Source organism: Falco rusticolus, chromosome 8, assembly GCF_015220075.1.
Source record: "Falco rusticolus isolate bFalRus1 chromosome 8, bFalRus1.pri, whole genome shotgun sequence".
NCBI classification, from domain to species: Eukaryota; Metazoa; Chordata; class Aves; order Falconiformes; family Falconidae; genus Falco; species Falco rusticolus.
Genome location: NC_051194.1, coordinates 20,666,710 through 20,681,937, shown reverse-complemented (window position 1 = coordinate 20,681,937; position 15,228 = coordinate 20,666,710). Strand labels below are relative to the sequence as shown.

The window sequence follows — 15,228 nt, the reverse complement described above, 5'->3', positions numbered from 1 at the left end:
ATTTTGGGTGTGCTTGCGTTTCAGCCTTTGGTGTGGTTCTCTCAAGGAATAAAATCCCTGCAGAGTGGGATCTGAGGTGTCCCAGCTGTAATCACAGACACTCTAAAAACGTGCAGCTCTGTGGTGTTCCCATTGGAGATTGCTGAGAAGGGGTAAAAGGCTTCCGGGTGCAGTTCATGTGACTGGGAAGAGTCTGCCAGGCACTGTGTGGCTTTGCATTCCTCCATAGTTTCTTTCTGCCAGTTGTGAGGGAAGGTGAGGATGTGCAAAGGCCTGGGTTGTGCTCAGAGTGGGGTTTAGAGCTGGGGCGTGTTGTTGGGTTAGAGCAGTATCTGGGTCTTGCCGTTGTGATCCTGCTAGTGGCACCGAGTAGGGCCTGGTCATGTGTTAAGGGTGAGGGTGACTTTGAGCGGGGAAGAGGGTTGCCTGGGGGGAATGGAGATGCTGGGTTGAACATGGCCTGTGTCATTGTGGAAGGACTGGAGAATGTCTGCTCAGCCCTGGAGATGACATTTGCCATGGCACGGGACAGAGTATATTCCAGTAGAAATCCTTGAGAAGACTCCCAGCACACTCTGCTACTTTCCCACAACCTTCTCGGGACCTCCAGAAGTTCCACATATGGTAAGGCACTGGTGATCTTTGTGGTATTACTGATTGTTAAGTCTCATGATAGACATGCCTTTAGTTCCTTTCTTTTGACATGGAATGTTACTGCTCAAGTGGAAAATTTTGCACATTTTGGTCACGGAGCCACCCTTCACCGAATGTGTCTGTGTTATCTTTCTGCTCTGAATCTTGCTAGGCAGGAGAAGAAGTTCTCTCTCTATTCAAGATGTGTGCAGTCCTTGGGTTTCAGTACAGTGAAATGGGTCCCTTTGGTTTTCTTCTCTGCTCTTACCAAAACCTCCCACCCTTTTGTGTTTTTCTTCTCTCTCATTGGCAGTGTGTTGGTAATGGTTGGTGAGATGCAGCCTGCTGAGTTCTGCAGCTGTCAGTCAGGTTGCAGATATTTGGGTGGTTGGCCATCAGTGTAAGATGTTGCTTTTCCCACTCTCTGGAGCCGAGGTTGACATTCACAAAATGTCCTTGGCTTTCACGTCTCCCTCTTGCTTCCGCTGTGATAGCAGTACATAATGGAGCACTACCCACCACTGAGTGGTTTCAAGGCTTTTGGAGAACTATAGTAGTTTCTTTCTTGACAGAAGTCACTGTTAATTGTAAGATAAAATGTCTCTCAGAGCCAGCTGGCCTGTCCCGAAAATGTTTCTTTTCCAGAAGAAGCAACCACGAATTCTACAGGTGAGTTTCTTGTACCTAAAGAGGCTGTGTTTGAGATATTGTACTTCTGTTCCCGTTCAGCCGTGGTACCTTCACGTTGGGTCAACCAAATGTGTCCTGGTTCGTAATGCCTATAGGTTTGGACAGCAAAGCACCGCCACCTGCTTTTGTTCCTGCTTCTGCTGCTTGCAGGAACAGCATGAGCTGATGGCAGAAGGACAGATGGGGAGGACCCCAGTGCGTTTCTGGGAGTGGATGTGTTTAGCATAGATGGGATTTCATATCCAAACCTCTGTGGTCTTCCCTTCGTGGCGTTTGTTTGGCTGAGTGACGCATGGCTCACATTAATGATGGAGTTCATGGGTACCAAGGTTCTTGGAGTGTTGTTCTGGCAGTGCGTGCCTGCCTGCAAGAAGAGGCAAGGGCTTGACATGTGGTGAGCAGCTGGAAAAAATAGCTCTTCATCGAGGTGCAGGGAGAGTGCTTGGGAGCTGTGGTTGCGCCATGCCTTTTCAGCTTTCTTGGAGGATTGTTTGCTGGGCTGGATTTCCCGAAGGGAAGACTGCCCTGGATTTCCTGAACTCTTTGGAGCCTGTTTCATGAAGGTCTGAGTACCTTGGCCTTGGGCTTTTGTCTCTGATGGCGGTGGATTGTGTTCTGATGTGGCAGAGCTGTTCTTTGCCATGTGATGGCCTTGCTGTGTTGTTCGCTGGATCCTTGAGAGGACTGTATGCAAGGAAGAAGCAAGCATGTAAGCGAGAAAGAATGGAAAGAAGGAAGAGATGGTATGGGAGATGACCAGCATCACCGCCGTTATCTCTGCATGCCGAATGGAGGTGAGGAGCTCGGCATCCTGGGTGCTCCAAGGCGCTGTGCAAGGCTTGATGAAAGGTGGTGAGGAAGAGGAATGGGAGCTCATGCCTGAGAGGGCATGTCCGTGCTGCATGGGGTGAGGGTGACGTAGTCATCTAGAAAAGATGTTGGTGAAGGAGCCAAGGAAGAGACAAAGAGAGGACAGGGACGAGAAGGTGGAAGAAGAGCAGGAAGGAAGGAAAAATGTAGAGAAAGTGAAGGAAACGAGAACGAAGCAAGCAACAGAGAGAAAGAAGATAAAGGATGATAAGACGGATGAGTTTATTAGCATGCCCGATCGCTCTGGATTGCCGGACACAGAAAGGCGGGGAGGGAGATAAAGGGAGAGATAACGAAAGGAGGAAAGAGCGGAAGAGAGGAAGTGAGTAAGGAAGGAAGAAAGATGACAAAGACGGGAATGATGAAGAAACCTTAAAGCAGATGACCAGGGCGCGCCGATGTTACCTTGCAGGAGTATCGCAGAAGGAAGGTGAAAGAGGAGGAAGGAAACTATGGGAGTAAAAAGCAAGGAAGAAGGGAAGGGCTGATGAGAAGATGTCCAGGACGGGACGACATCACCTGTAGACGCTGAACGGCTTCGGTCCCTAACAGCCTCCGCCTTGGTTAGTGTCCCTCTCTCCGGCACCGGTGGCCGGTAATTAGCGCTGATGGTCCGCAATTAGCGCGGATGGCCCCGGCATTGAGGGCCACCGCCGCGGCGGTGAGGGGACTGGCGATGTGCCAGCGTGGGGTAAAGGAGGGAGCATGGTGGAAAAAGAAGGGAAAGGGGCGTAAAGGAAAGGGCACGGAAGGCAAGAACGAAAAGGATAAGGGAGAGAAGGAGGAGGCGGAAGAGGCGGAAGGAGAAAAGAGCAGAAAGAGAAGAAAGGAACGAGGCAAGAGAAGGGAAGAAAAGGAATTGTGGGAAGAAAGAAGGGGACCGTACGAAATGAAACGTCAGAAGGAGGAGGAAGAGGAGGAAGGCAGGCATGCAAGCCAAAGGCAGGCAGTGAGGAGAAGGACAGCAAGAGGAAGAGGCGGGAGGAGCAGCCGAGCGAGCGGGGAGGTGGCCGGCGCGGGTCCGCGGTCGCTGTCGGGGAGCGTGCGAGGCGGCGGAGCAGCACACGGTGTCGCTGCAGGCTCAGGAACGGCGGCGGAGCGGCGCGTCGGCTCCGCCCCGGTGCGGCGGAGAGCCCGGCTGTGAGCGCGGGGGGGGCGGCGCGGCGCGGCGCGGTGCGGTCAGCAGAGCCGGCGCGTCCGGGCGGCGGCGGGGAGCCGTGCGGGGCCCGTGCGGGAAGGGCGGCGGGTGCGATGGGCGTGTGGTGGGCGCCCGCGGTGCGGGTGCTGGTGCTGCAGGCGGCCTGGGCGCTGGGCGGCGGGCAGGTGCGCTACTCGGTGCCGGAGGAAGCCAAGGCCGGGACGGTGGTGGGCCGCCTGGCGCAGGACCTGGGCCTGGAGGCGGGCGAGGCGGAGGCGCGGCGGCTGCGGCTGGTGGCGCAGGGCCGGCGGGCGAGCGTGGAGGTGAGCGGGGCGAGCGGGGCGCTGGTGGTGAGCTCGCGGCTGGACCGGGAGGAGCTGTGCGGGAAGAGCGCGCCGTGCGCCCTGCGCCTGGAGGTGCTGGTGGAGCGGCCGCTGCGCGTCTTCCACGTGGAGCTGGAGGTCACCGACATCAACGACAACGCCCCGCTCTTCCCCGCCGCCCGCAAAAACCTCAGTTTATCGGAGAACTCCCCCGCCGGGTCCCGGTTCCCGCTGGAGGGCGCGTCGGATGCAGATATCGGAGCCAACGCGCAGCTCTCCTATGCGCTCAGCCCCAACGAGCATTTCGTCGTGGAAGTGAAATCCAAAGACGAAAAGAAGATCTCCGTTATCCTAGTATTAACGAAACCGCTGGACCGCGAGTCGGTGGCTGTGCACCGTCTGGTGCTGACGGCGAGTGACGGGGGCCGGCCGCCGCTGACGGGCACGGTGGAGCTGGTGATCTCGGTGCTGGACGCCAACGACAACGCGCCCCAGTTCAACCAGTCGGTATATAAAGCGCAGCTGCCGGAGAGCGCTGCTCCGGGAACTGTGTTTTTCAAGCTAACGGCGACAGACAAAGATGAGGGGATAAATGGAGAGATATATTATTCGTTTATCGATGCGATTTCGTCCAGAATTGAGGACATTTTTATAATTGATAGAAAAGAGGGGGTTATACGGACTGCCCGTGCCCTGGATTTCGAGGACGTTCAGTCGTATGACCTGGAGATCGAAGCGAGAGACAAAGGCTGGCCGCCGCTGTCGGGTCACTGCAGCGTGGAGCTGGAGGTGCTGGACGTGAACGACAACGCGCCGGAGGTGTGGGTGACGTCGCTGTCGGTGCCGGTGCCGGAGGACGCGGCGGTGGGGACGGTGGTGGCGCTGCTGAGCGTGTCGGACCGGGACTCGGGGGCGAACGGTCGCGTGCGGTGCGCGGTGTGGCCGGCGTCGCCGTTCGGGCTGGTGGCGACGTTCGCGGGCTCGTACTCGCTGGTGCTGCGGGAGGCGCTGGACCGCGAGCGGGTGGCGGAGTACGAGGTGGAGGTGCGGGCGGAGGACGGCGGGGCGCCGCCGCTGCGCGCCAGCCGCGGGGTGCGCGTGCCGGTGTCGGACGTGAACGACAACGCGCCGGCGTTCGCGCAGGCCGTGTACACGGTGCTGGCGCGGGAGAACAACGCGGCGGGCGCGGAGCTGGCGCGGCTGTGGGCGCGGGACCCGGACGAGGCGGGCAACGGGCGCGTGAGCTACTCGGTGGCGGAGGGCGGCGGCGGCGCGGTGTCGGGCGGGGTGTGGCGGTCGGCGTCGAGCTACGTGTCGGTGGACGCGGAGAGCGGTCGGCTGTGGGCGCTGCAGCCGCTGGACTACGAGGAGCTGCAGGTGCTGCAGTTCGAGGTGCGGGCGGTGGACGCGGGGGAGCCGCCGCTGTGCGGCAACGCGACGGTGCAGCTCTTCGTGGTGGACGAGAACGACAACGCGCCGGCGCTGCTGCCTCCTGCCGGCGGCGGGCCGGGCCCCGGGGCCGCGGGCGAGGCGGCGTCGGGGCCGGGCTCGGGGGCGCTGTGGGCGTGGGCGGCGTGGGGGGCGCCGGCGGGGCAGGTGGTGGCGAAGATCCGCGCGGTGGACGCGGACTCGGGCTACAACGCGTGGCTGCGCTACGAGCTGTGGGAGCCGCGGGGGAAGGGCCCGTTCCGCGTGGGGCTGTACAGCGGCGAGGTGAGCACGGCGCGGGCGCTGGAGGAGGCGGACGGCCCGCGGCAGCGGCTGGTCATCGTGGTGCGGGACCACGGGGAGCCGGCGCGCTCGGTCACGGCCACGCTGAGCGTGTCGCTGGTGGAGGGCGCCGAGGCGGCGCTGGCGGCCGCGGGCTAGTCGGGGCCGGGGCCGGGGCTGCGTGCGGCCGCGGGCGCGGAGGGCGACGCGGCGGCGGCGGCGGCGGCGTCGACGAACGTGTGGCTGGTGGTGGCCATCTGCGCGGTGTCGAGCATGTTCCTGCTGGCCGTGGTGCTGTACGGGGCGTCGCGGTGGGCGCCGCGGGCGGCCGTGCTGTCGGGGCCCGGGCCGGCGACGCTGGTGTGCGCCAGCGAGGTGGGGAGCTGGTCGTACTCGCAGCGCCAGAGCCGGAGCCTGTGCGTGACGGACGGCGCGGGCAAGAGCGACCTGATGGTTTTCAGCCCCAACTTCCCGCCGCCGCCCGGCCCCGCGGCGAAGGAGACGCAGCCGGAGCCGCCCGCTCTGCTGGACACGGTCAGTGCCCCCCCCTTCCCCGCCCCTTCCCGCGACACCCCTGCCCCTCTGTCGCCCTTGTCGCCCGCCCCCCTGGCCGGCGGTGGCGGTGGCCATGCTCAGCCCCCGGTGCCCGAGGGTGGTGGTCGCTGGGCAGGTGCTGGAGGCTCCTGACGGGACCGTTGCACCTGCCTTTGTGTCCTTGCCGGAGCCCCTTGACTCTTGGGGTACGGGAGGAGTGAAGATCTGGCCGCACTCTGCAGCAGTTCTTGTCCACAGCTGAGGTTTGCTCATCAGCGTTTGGGTTTTTCTGTCAGAGGCTGGAATGAACGCCATTGCTGTTTAGAGCTGTTGCGACATGACCTTTAGGAAGAGTATTGCTCCCAGGGCTGCCCCATTTCCATCTGAGCTGGCTGAGGCATTGCCGAGCATGAAGAGTCCGCAGTAGAGCATCTGCCCGATATTGTGTGTGTGATGCCTTTCTGTGTTCTTTATGCATTTCCCAGAGTGGGGAATGTAGGATGCCTAGAGGAAAGCACGGGGCAGGATGGCCATAAAGGATTTTTTTAAAGATGATTGTTTCCCAGGCTCCAAGGGCCTGGAGATGGAGGCCATCTGGATCTTGAGACAGTGTGTGTTACTGAGATGCCCACAATGTCCTTGTGGTGTGTTGTCCTTGGCTGGATGCCAGGTGCCTCTCCCCAACCTGAGCTGCTGTATCATTTGTATCATTCCACTCTTTAGACAAACACGGGGAAAAAATAAGCTGAAAAAAACCCGCTTGTGATCCAAGATAAGGAGTCAGTGGTAAAGTATCTGCCTGACACTGGGAGTGTGATGACGTCATATGATCTTAATGTTACTGTCATTGATGGGAAGGGTAAGTAAAAGTAGGTTTGAGCCTTGAGGTGGGAAAGGAAGCGGTGTCATGTCCCAGAGGTTAATGTGGCAGTGGCACTGAGTAGGGCCTGTCTCTGTCCGTGTCAGAAGTTGCACTTGTGGAATCAAAGGAAAGCAAAAGGAGTTATTCTCTATCTCCAGTCAGCAGGTGATGTTCAGCCATTCCCAGGAAGCAGGCCCTCCAGCAGGGGTAGTGGTTGCTCTGTAAGACAATTGTTGTAAGGAACGAATGCCCCACCATCGTCCTCCTTTCTGTTAGCTTTTATAACTGAGCAAACATCATATGGTATGGAATATGCCATTGGTCACTTTGGGTCATGTCCCCTGGATATGTCCCCTCCCAAGATCTTGCCCATCTTTAGCCTAGTGGTGTTGGTGAGGGGGAAGGTTGGAGAGACAGCTTTGGTGCTGTGCAAACACTGCTCAGCAGTGGTCAAAATGCTGCTGTGTTATCACCAACTTTCTGCGTACCAACAGAAGCACAGCACTATGAGGGCTGCTATGAGGCTCAGCCAGACCCAATAGAGTTGTCTGAGGTTCTGAAGATGCCACACCATAGTGTCCCTGGTGCTGCTGCCTGCCTGACATAGGCAATGTGTTGGTAGGAGGTGATGAAACGCAGACTGCTGGCTGTTGCCTGATAAACATTTACACTGCTGTAAAATGGGTTCTTTAATTTCACAGAATGAAATGAACAACAAATGAAAAGAGGGAAGGGTGCTGTGGGAGGTTAGTGCTTCAACCTGCTGTCCTTGTGTGCTGTTTAGCATTTACAGTAGCTTTCACAGCCGTTGATGCTGCCAGGATGGTTCCGCAGACATCCTCAGTCAGGATTTGTAAGGGCACGTGATGAGGTGGATGTAACCTTCGTGGTCTTGACTTCCCCTGCTTGTGTAGTTGCACAGTTGGCTTTGGTAGGAACGTGTGTGTGTGATGTGCCATTGCACGCACAGCTCATTCTGATGTGTGAATGTTCAGAGAAAAGCCTGCAGAGCAGCCCAGCTCTGGTTTTAGGTGGCACAAATTCCCCCACCCAGTTGACATGGTGAGATCACTTGCGCTTCAGCCTCTGGTGTGGTTCTGTCCAAGAATAAGATCTGTGTGGAGTGGGATCAGAGGTGTCAGAGCTCTGATCACAGAATCCTTAAGAACTCCATTTCTATATGAAATTGCTGAAAAAGCACAAAGCATCCAGGCAGATTCCGTCTGCTGTCCTTGTGTAATCGTGGTCATCTACAGGAGTTTCCACAGCCATTGATGTTGCCGTGTTGGTTCCTCGATCCTCCTCAGGCAGGATTTTAACAGGGAGGTAAGGAGGTGTGTGTGACCTTTGGGTGCTCAACTTTCCCTGCTCGTCTGGTCTCAGCAGAGATGGTGTGTCCTCTTGCCAGTGTTGACTCATTCTGATACGTGCACATAGACACGAAACCCTGCACAGCAGCACAGCTCTGGTGTTGTGTCGTGGAAATTCTCCCACCCAACTGGTATTTTGGGTGTGCTTGCGTTTCAGCCTTTGGTGTGGTTCTCTCAAGGAATAAAATCCCTGCAGAGTGGGATCTGAGGTGTCCCAGCTGTAATCACAGACACTCTAAAAACGTGCAGCTCTGTGGTGTTCCCATTGGAGATTGCTGAGAAGGGGCAAAAGGCTTCCGGGTGCAGTTCATGTGTCTGGGAAGAGTCTGCCAGGCACTGTGTGGCTTTGCATTCCTCCATAGTTTCTTTCTGCCAGTTGTGAGGGAAGGTGAGGATGTGCAAAGGCCTGGGTTGTGCTCAGAGTGGGGTTTAGAGCTGGGGCGTGTTGTTGGGTTAGAGCAGTATCTGGGTCTTGCCGTTGTGATCCTGCTAGTGGCACCGAGTAGGGCCTGGTCATGTGTTAAGGGTGAGGGTGACTTTGAGCGGGGAAGAGGGTTGCCTGGGGGGAATGGAGATGCTGGGTTGAACATGGCCTGTGTCATTGTGGAAGGACTGGAGAATGTCTGCTCAGCCCTGGAGATGACATTTGCCATGGCACGGGACAGAGTATATTCCAGTAGAAATCCTTGAGAAGACTCCCAGCACACTCTGCTACTTTCCCACAACCTTCTCGGGACCTCCAGAAGTTCCACATATGGTAAGGCACTGGTGATCTTTGTGGTATTACTGATTGTTAAGTCACGTGATAGACATGCCTTTAGTTCCTTTCTTTTGACATGGAATGTTACTGCTCAAGTGGAAAATTTTGCACATTTTGGTCACGGAGCCACCCTTCACCGAATATCTCTGTGTTATCTTTCTGCTCTGAGTCTTGCTAAGCAGGGGAAGAAGTTCTCTCTCTATTCAAGATGTTGGCAGTCCTTTGGTTTCAGTACAGTGGAATGGGTCCCTTTGGTTTCCTTCTCTGCTCTTACCAAAACCTCCCACCCTTTTGTGTTTTTCTTCTCTCTCATTGGCAGTGTGTTGGTAATGGTTGGTGAGATGCAGCCTGCTGAGTTCTGCAGCTGTCAGTCAGGTTGCAGATATTTGGGTGGTTGGCCATCAGTGTAAGATGTTGCTTTTCCCACTCTCTGGAGCTGAGGTTGACATTCACAAAATGTCCTTGGCTTTCACGTCTCCCTCTTGCTTCCACTGTGATAGCAGTACATAATGGAGCACTACGCACTGTTCAGTGGTTTCAAAGCTTTTGGAGAACCACAGTAGTTTCTTTCTTGACAGAAGTCACTGTTAATTGTAAGGTAAAATGTCTCTCAGAGCCAGCTGGCCTGTCCTGAAAATGTTTCTTTTCCAGAAGAAGCAACCACGAATTCTACAGGTGAGTTTCTTGTACCTAAAGAGGCTGTATTTGAGATACTGTACTTCTGTTCCCGTTCAGTCGTGGTACCTTCATGTTGGGTCAACCAAATGTGTCCTGGATCGTAATGCCTATAGGTTTGGACAGCAAAGCACCGCCACCTGCTTTTCTTCCTGCTTCTGCTGCTTGCAGGAACAGCATGAGCTGATGGCAGAAGGACAGATGGGGAGGACCCCAGTGCATTTCTGGGAGTGGATGTGTTTAGCATAGATGGGATTTCATATCCAAACCTCTGTGGTCTTCCCTTCGTGGCGTTTGTTTGGCTGAGTGACGCATGGCTCACATTAATGATGGAGTTCATGGGTACCAAGGTTCTTGGAGTGTTGTTCTGGCAGTGCGTGCCTGCCTGCAAGAAGAGGCAAGGGCTTGACATGTGGTGAGCAGCTGGAAAAAATAGCTCTTCATCGGGGTGCAGGGAGAGTGCTTGGGAGCTGTGGTTGCGCCATGCCTTTTCAGCTTTCTTGGAGGATTGGTTGCAGGTCGGGATTTCCCGAAGGGAAGACTGCCCTGGATTTCCTGAACTCTTTGGAGCCTGTTTCATGGAGGTCTGAGTACCTGGGCCTTGGGCTTTTGTCTCTGATGGCAGTGGATTCTGTTCTGATGTGGCAGAGCTGTTCTTTGCCATGTGATGGCCTTGCTGTGTTGTTTGATGGTTCCTTGAGAGGACTGGGGGCTGCAAAGTATGTCCTCCTTCCTGAAGGTGAGAGGTGGTGAAGGGGAAGCCCCCCTGTCTTGCGTAGACTGGAGGAAAGCAGGAATGACGTTCCCCACCCGGATGGCTGGCAGGCAGAAGGGAAGAGTCATGAGAGCTCTTGCGAAAAGGCATGTTCATCCTTGATATCGAGCGCGGTGTAGGCATGTAGAAAACATTTTGTTAAAGGCAAAAATGAAAAGAAGAAACAAATATGGAAGCAGCAATGTGGAAGCAAGGGTAGGGCAGGTCAGGTAAAAAAAAAGAAACAGGAGGAGATGGAAAAGCAGACGAAAAAGAAAAAAGATGAAGAGAGAAGAAGTGAGAAAGGAGGGAGAGGAAAGACTGTATGCAAGGAAGAAGCAAGCATGTGAAGAGAGAAGGACGAAAAGAATGGAAAGGAGGAAGAGATGGTATGGGAGATGACCAGCATCACCGCCGTTATCTCTGCATGCCGAATGGAGGTGAGGAGCTCGGCATCCTGGGTGCTCCAAGGCGCTGTGCAAGGCTTGATGAAAGTTGGAGGAAGAGGAGTGGGAGCTCATGCCTTAGGGCATGTCCGTGCTGCATGGGGTGAGGGTGACGTAGTCATCTAGAAAAGATGTTGGTGAAGGAGCCAAGGAAGAGACAAAGAGAGGACAGGGACGAGAAGGTGGAAGAAGAGCAGGAAGGAAGGAAAAATGTAGAGAAAGTGAAGGAAACGAGAACGAAGCAAGCAACAGAGAGAAAGAAGATAAAGGATGATAAGACGGATGAGTTTATTAGCATGCCCGATCGCTCTGGATTGCCGGACACAGAAAGGCGGGGAGGGAGATAAAGGGAGAGATAACGAAAGGAGGAAAGAGCGGAAGAGAGGAAGTGAGTAAGAAAGGAAGAAAGATGACAAAGACGGGAATGATGAAGAAACCTTAAAGCAGATGACCAGCCGCCTTAAAGCGCGCCGATGTTACCTTGCAGGAGTATCGCAGAAGGAAGGTGAAAGAGGAGGAAGGAAACTATGGGAGTAAAAAGCAAGGAAGAAGGGAAGGGCTGATGAGAAGATGTCCAGGACGGGACGACATCACCTGTAGACGCTGAACGGCTTCGGTCCCTAACAGCCTCCGCCTTGGTTAGTGTCCCTCTCTCCGGCACCGGTGGCCGGTAATTAGCGCTGATGGTCCGCAATTAGCGCGGATGGCCCCGGCATTGAGGGCCACCGCCGCGGCGGTGAGGGGACTGGCGATGTGCCAGCGTGGGGTAAAGGAGGGGGCATGGTGGAAAAAGAAGGGAAAGGGGCGTAAAGGAAAGGGCACGGAAGGCAAGAACGAAAAGGATAAGGGAGAGAAGGAGGAGGCGGAAGAGGCGGAAGGAGAAAAGAGCAGAAAGAGAAGAAAGGAACGAGGCAAGAGAAGGGAAGAAAAGGAATTGTGGGAAGAAAGAAGGGGACCGTACGAAATGAAACGTCAGAAGGAGGAGGAAGAGGAGGAAGGCAGGCATGCAAGCCAAAGGCAGGCAGTGAGGAGAAGGACAGCAAGAGGAAGAGGCGGGAGGAGCAGCCGAGCGAGCGGGGAGGTGGCCGGCGCGGGTCCGCGGTCGCTGTCGGGGAGCGTGCGAGGCGGCGGAGCAGCACACGGTGTCGCTGCAGGCTCAGGAACGGCGGCGGAGCGGCGCGTCGGCTCCGCCCCGGTGCGGCGGAGAGCCCGGCTGTGAGCGCGGGGGGGGGCGGCGCGGCGCGGCGCGGTGCGGTCAGCAGAGCCGGCGCGTCCGGGCGGCGGCGGGGAGCCGTGCGGGGCCCGTGCGGGAAGGGCGGCGGGTGCGATGGGCGTGTGGTGGGCGCCCGCGGTGCGGGTGCTGGTGCTGCAGGCGGCCTGGGCGCTGGGCGGCGGGCAGGTGCGCTACTCGGTGCCGGAGGAAGCCAAGGCCGGGACGGTGGTGGGCCGCCTGGCGCAGGACCTGGGCCTGGAGGCGGGCGAGGCGGAGGCGCGGCGGCTGCGGCTGGTGGCGCAGGGCCGGCGGGCGAGCGTGGAGGTGAGCGGGGCGAGCGGGGCGCTGGTGGTGAGCTCGCGGCTGGACCGGGAGGAGCTGTGCGGGAAGAGCGCGCCGTGCGCCCTGCGCCTGGAGGTGCTGGTGGAGCGGCCGCTGCGCGTCTTCCACGTGGAGCTGGAGGTCACCGACATCAACGACAACGCCCCGCTCTTCCCCGCCGCCCGCAAAAACCTCAGTTTACCGGAGAACTCCCCCGCCGGGTCCCGGTTCCCGCTGGAGGGCGCGTCGGATGCAGATATCGGAGCCAACGCGCAGCTCTCCTATGCGCTCAGCCCCAACGAGCACTTTACGCTCGATGTTAAGTCCTCTGATGAAAATAGAAAATCCCTGTTCCTGGTTCTGGTGAAACCGCTGGACCGCGAGTTGGTGGCTGTGCACCGTCTGGTGCTGACGGCGAGTGACGGGGGCCGGCCGCCGCTGATGGGCACGGTGGAGCTGGTGATCTCGGTGCTGGACGCCAACGACAACGCGCCCCAGTTCAACCAGTCGGTGTATAAAGCGCAGCTGCCGGAGAGCGCTGCCGAGGGGACGCTGGTGGCGCGGGTGAACGCCACGGATCCGGACGAGGGAATCAATAAGGACTTTTCTTACAGCATCGTCAGTTTGGATCCTGCCGGTAACAGAGACCTTTTCACCATTGATCCGAAGACGGGCGAGATCCGTCTGACGGGCGCCCTGGACTTTGAAGACGTGCATTTACACGAGATACAAATCGAAGCGAGAGACAAAGGTTCCCTCCCATTGTCGGGTCACTGCAGCGTGGAGCTGGAGGTGCTGGACGTGAACGACAACGCGCCGGAGGTGTGGGTGACGTCGCTGTCGGTGCCGGTGCCGGAGGACGCGGCGGTGGGGACGGTGGTGGCGCTGCTGAGCGTGTCGGACCGGGACTCGGGGGCGAACGGTCGCGTGCGGTGCGCGGTGTGGCCGGCGTCGCCGTTCGGGCTGGTGGCGACGTTCGCGGGCTCGTACTCGCTGGTGCTGCGGGAGGCGCTGGACCGCGAGCGGGTGGCGGAGTACGAGGTGGAGGTGCGGGCGGAGGACGGCGGGGCGCCGCCGCTGCGCGCCAGCCGCGGGGTGCGCGTGCCGGTGTCGGACGTGAACGACAACGCGCCGGCGTTCGCGCAGGCCGTGTACACGGTGCTGGCGCGGGAGAACAACGCGGCGGGCGCGGAGCTGGCGCGGCTGTGGGCGCGGGACCCGGACGAGGCGGGCAACGGGCGCGTGAGCTACTCGGTGGCGGAGGGCGGCGGCGGCGCGGTGTCGGGCGGGTGTGTGGCGGTCGGCGTCGAGCTACGTGTCGGTGGACGCGGAGAGCGGTCGGCTGTGGGCGCTGCAGCCGCTGGACTACGAGGAGCTGCAGGTGCTGCAGTTCGAGGTGCGGGCGGTGGACGCGGGGGAGCCGCCGCTGTGCGGCAACGCGACGGTGCAGCTCTTCGTGGTGGACGAGAACGACAACGCGCCGGCGCTGCTGCCTCCTGCCGGCGGCGGGCCGGGCCCCGGGGCCGCGGGCGAGGCGGCGTCGGGGCCGGGCTCGGGGGCGCTGTGGGCGTGGGCGGCGTGGGGGGCGCCGGCGGGGCAGGTGGTGGCGAAGATCCGCGCGGTGGACGCGGACTCGGGCTACAACGCGTGGCTGCGCTACGAGCTGTGGGAGCCGCGGGGGAAGGGCCCGTTCCGCGTGGGGCTGTACAGCGGCGAGGTGAGCACGGCGCGGGCGCTGGAGGAGGCGGACGGCCCGCGGCAGCGGCTGGTCATCGTGGTGCGGGACCACGGGGAGCCGGCGCGCTCGGTCACGGCCACGCTGAGCGTGTCGCTGGTGGAGGGCGCCGAGGCGGCGCTGGCGGCCGCGGGCTCGTCGGGGCCGGGGCCGGGGCTGCGTGCGGCCGCGGGCGCGGAGGGCGACGCGGCGGCGGCGGCGGCGGCGTCGACGAACGTGTGGCTGGTGGTGGCCATCTGCGCGGTGTCGAGCCTGTTCCTGCTGGCCGTGGTGCTGTACGGGGCGTCGCGGTGGGCGCCGCGGGCGGCCGTGCTGTCGGGGCCCGGGCCGGCGACGCTGGTGTGCGCCAGCGAGGTGGGGAGCTGGTCGTACTCGCAGCGCCAGAGCCGGAGCCTGTGCGTGACGGATGGCGCGGGCAAGAGCGACCTGATGGTTTTCAGCCCCAACTTCCCGCCGCCGCCCGGCCCCGCGGCGAAGGAGACGCAGCCGGAGCCGCCCGCTCTGCTGGACACGGTCAGTGCCCCCCGCTTCCCCGCCCCTTCCCGCGACGCCCCTGCCCCTCTGTCGCCCTTGTCGCCCGCCCCCCTGGCCGGCGGTGGCGGTGGCCGTGCTCAGCCCCCGGTGCCCGAGGGTGGTGGTCGCTGAGCAGGTGCTGGAGGCTCCTGACGGGACCGTTGCACCTGCCTTTGTGTCCTTGCCGGAGCCCCTTGACTCTTGGGGTACGGGAGGAATGAAGATCTGGCCGCACCCTGCAGCAGTTCTTGTCCACAGCTGAGGTTTGCTCATCAGCGTTTGGGTTTTTCTGTCAGAGGCTGGAATGAACGCCATTGCTGTTTAGAGCTGTTGCGACATGACCTTTAGGAAGGGTATTGCTCCCAGGGCTGCCCCATTTCCATCTGAGCTGGCTGAGGCATTGCCGAGCATGAAGAGTCTGCAGTAGAGCATCTGCCCGATATTGTTTGTGTGATGCTTTTCTGTGTTCTTTATGTTGCTGTCATTGATGGGAAGGGTAAGCCAAAGTAGGTTTGAGCCCTGAGGTGGGAAAGGAAGCTGTGTCATGTTCCAGAGATGAACGTAGTAGTGACATGAGTAGGGCCTGGACCGTGTCCTGACGTGAAGGAGGACCTTGTGTAGTGGGAAGACTTGCCTGCAGGAACTAGTAATCCTTGGGAAGACTGTAGGCTATGTTATAAG

General features: G+C 59.1%; 4 protein-coding genes across 4 annotated transcripts in view; 2 read left to right on the top strand and 2 right to left on the bottom strand.

Moving 5' to 3' along the window:
* Positions 1 to 188: 188 nt before the first annotated feature.
* On the bottom strand, positions 189 to 11,325 carry LOC119152924. Its single transcript, XM_037398723.1, has 2 exons — positions 11,246 to 11,325; positions 189 to 2,598 (listed from the first exon to the last, which is right to left on the bottom strand). Exon 2 carries the CDS (start codon positions 2,225 to 2,227, stop codon positions 1,238 to 1,240), a length of 990 nt encoding a protein of 329 aa, XP_037254620.1. The 5' UTR covers positions 2,228 to 2,598; positions 11,246 to 11,325; the 3' UTR covers positions 189 to 1,237.
* On the top strand, positions 2,595 to 6,051 carry LOC119152339 (protocadherin alpha-2-like). The gene is given in 1 exon segment (XM_037397493.1): positions 2,595 to 6,051. A coding segment is annotated over 1 exon segment (2,607 nt). The 5' UTR covers positions 2,595 to 3,444.
* LOC119152925 overlaps positions 7,494 to 15,228 on the bottom strand; it is a 25,320-nt gene continuing 17,585 nt past the window's right edge. Inside the window, exon 2 of the mRNA XM_037398725.1 lies at positions 7,494 to 11,202. Coding sequence (XP_037254622.1) covers positions 9,501 to 10,463 — 963 coding nt within the window. The 5' untranslated portion in view covers positions 10,464 to 11,202 and the 3' untranslated portion in view covers positions 7,494 to 9,500. The remainder of the gene's footprint in view (positions 11,203 to 15,228) is intronic.
* Positions 12,004 to 14,873, top strand: LOC119152923 (protocadherin alpha-3-like). Its single transcript, XM_037398722.1, is given in 2 exon segments — positions 12,004 to 13,595; positions 13,597 to 14,873. Coding segments are annotated over 2 exon segments (2,586 nt in total). The 5' UTR covers positions 12,004 to 12,092; the 3' UTR covers positions 14,680 to 14,873.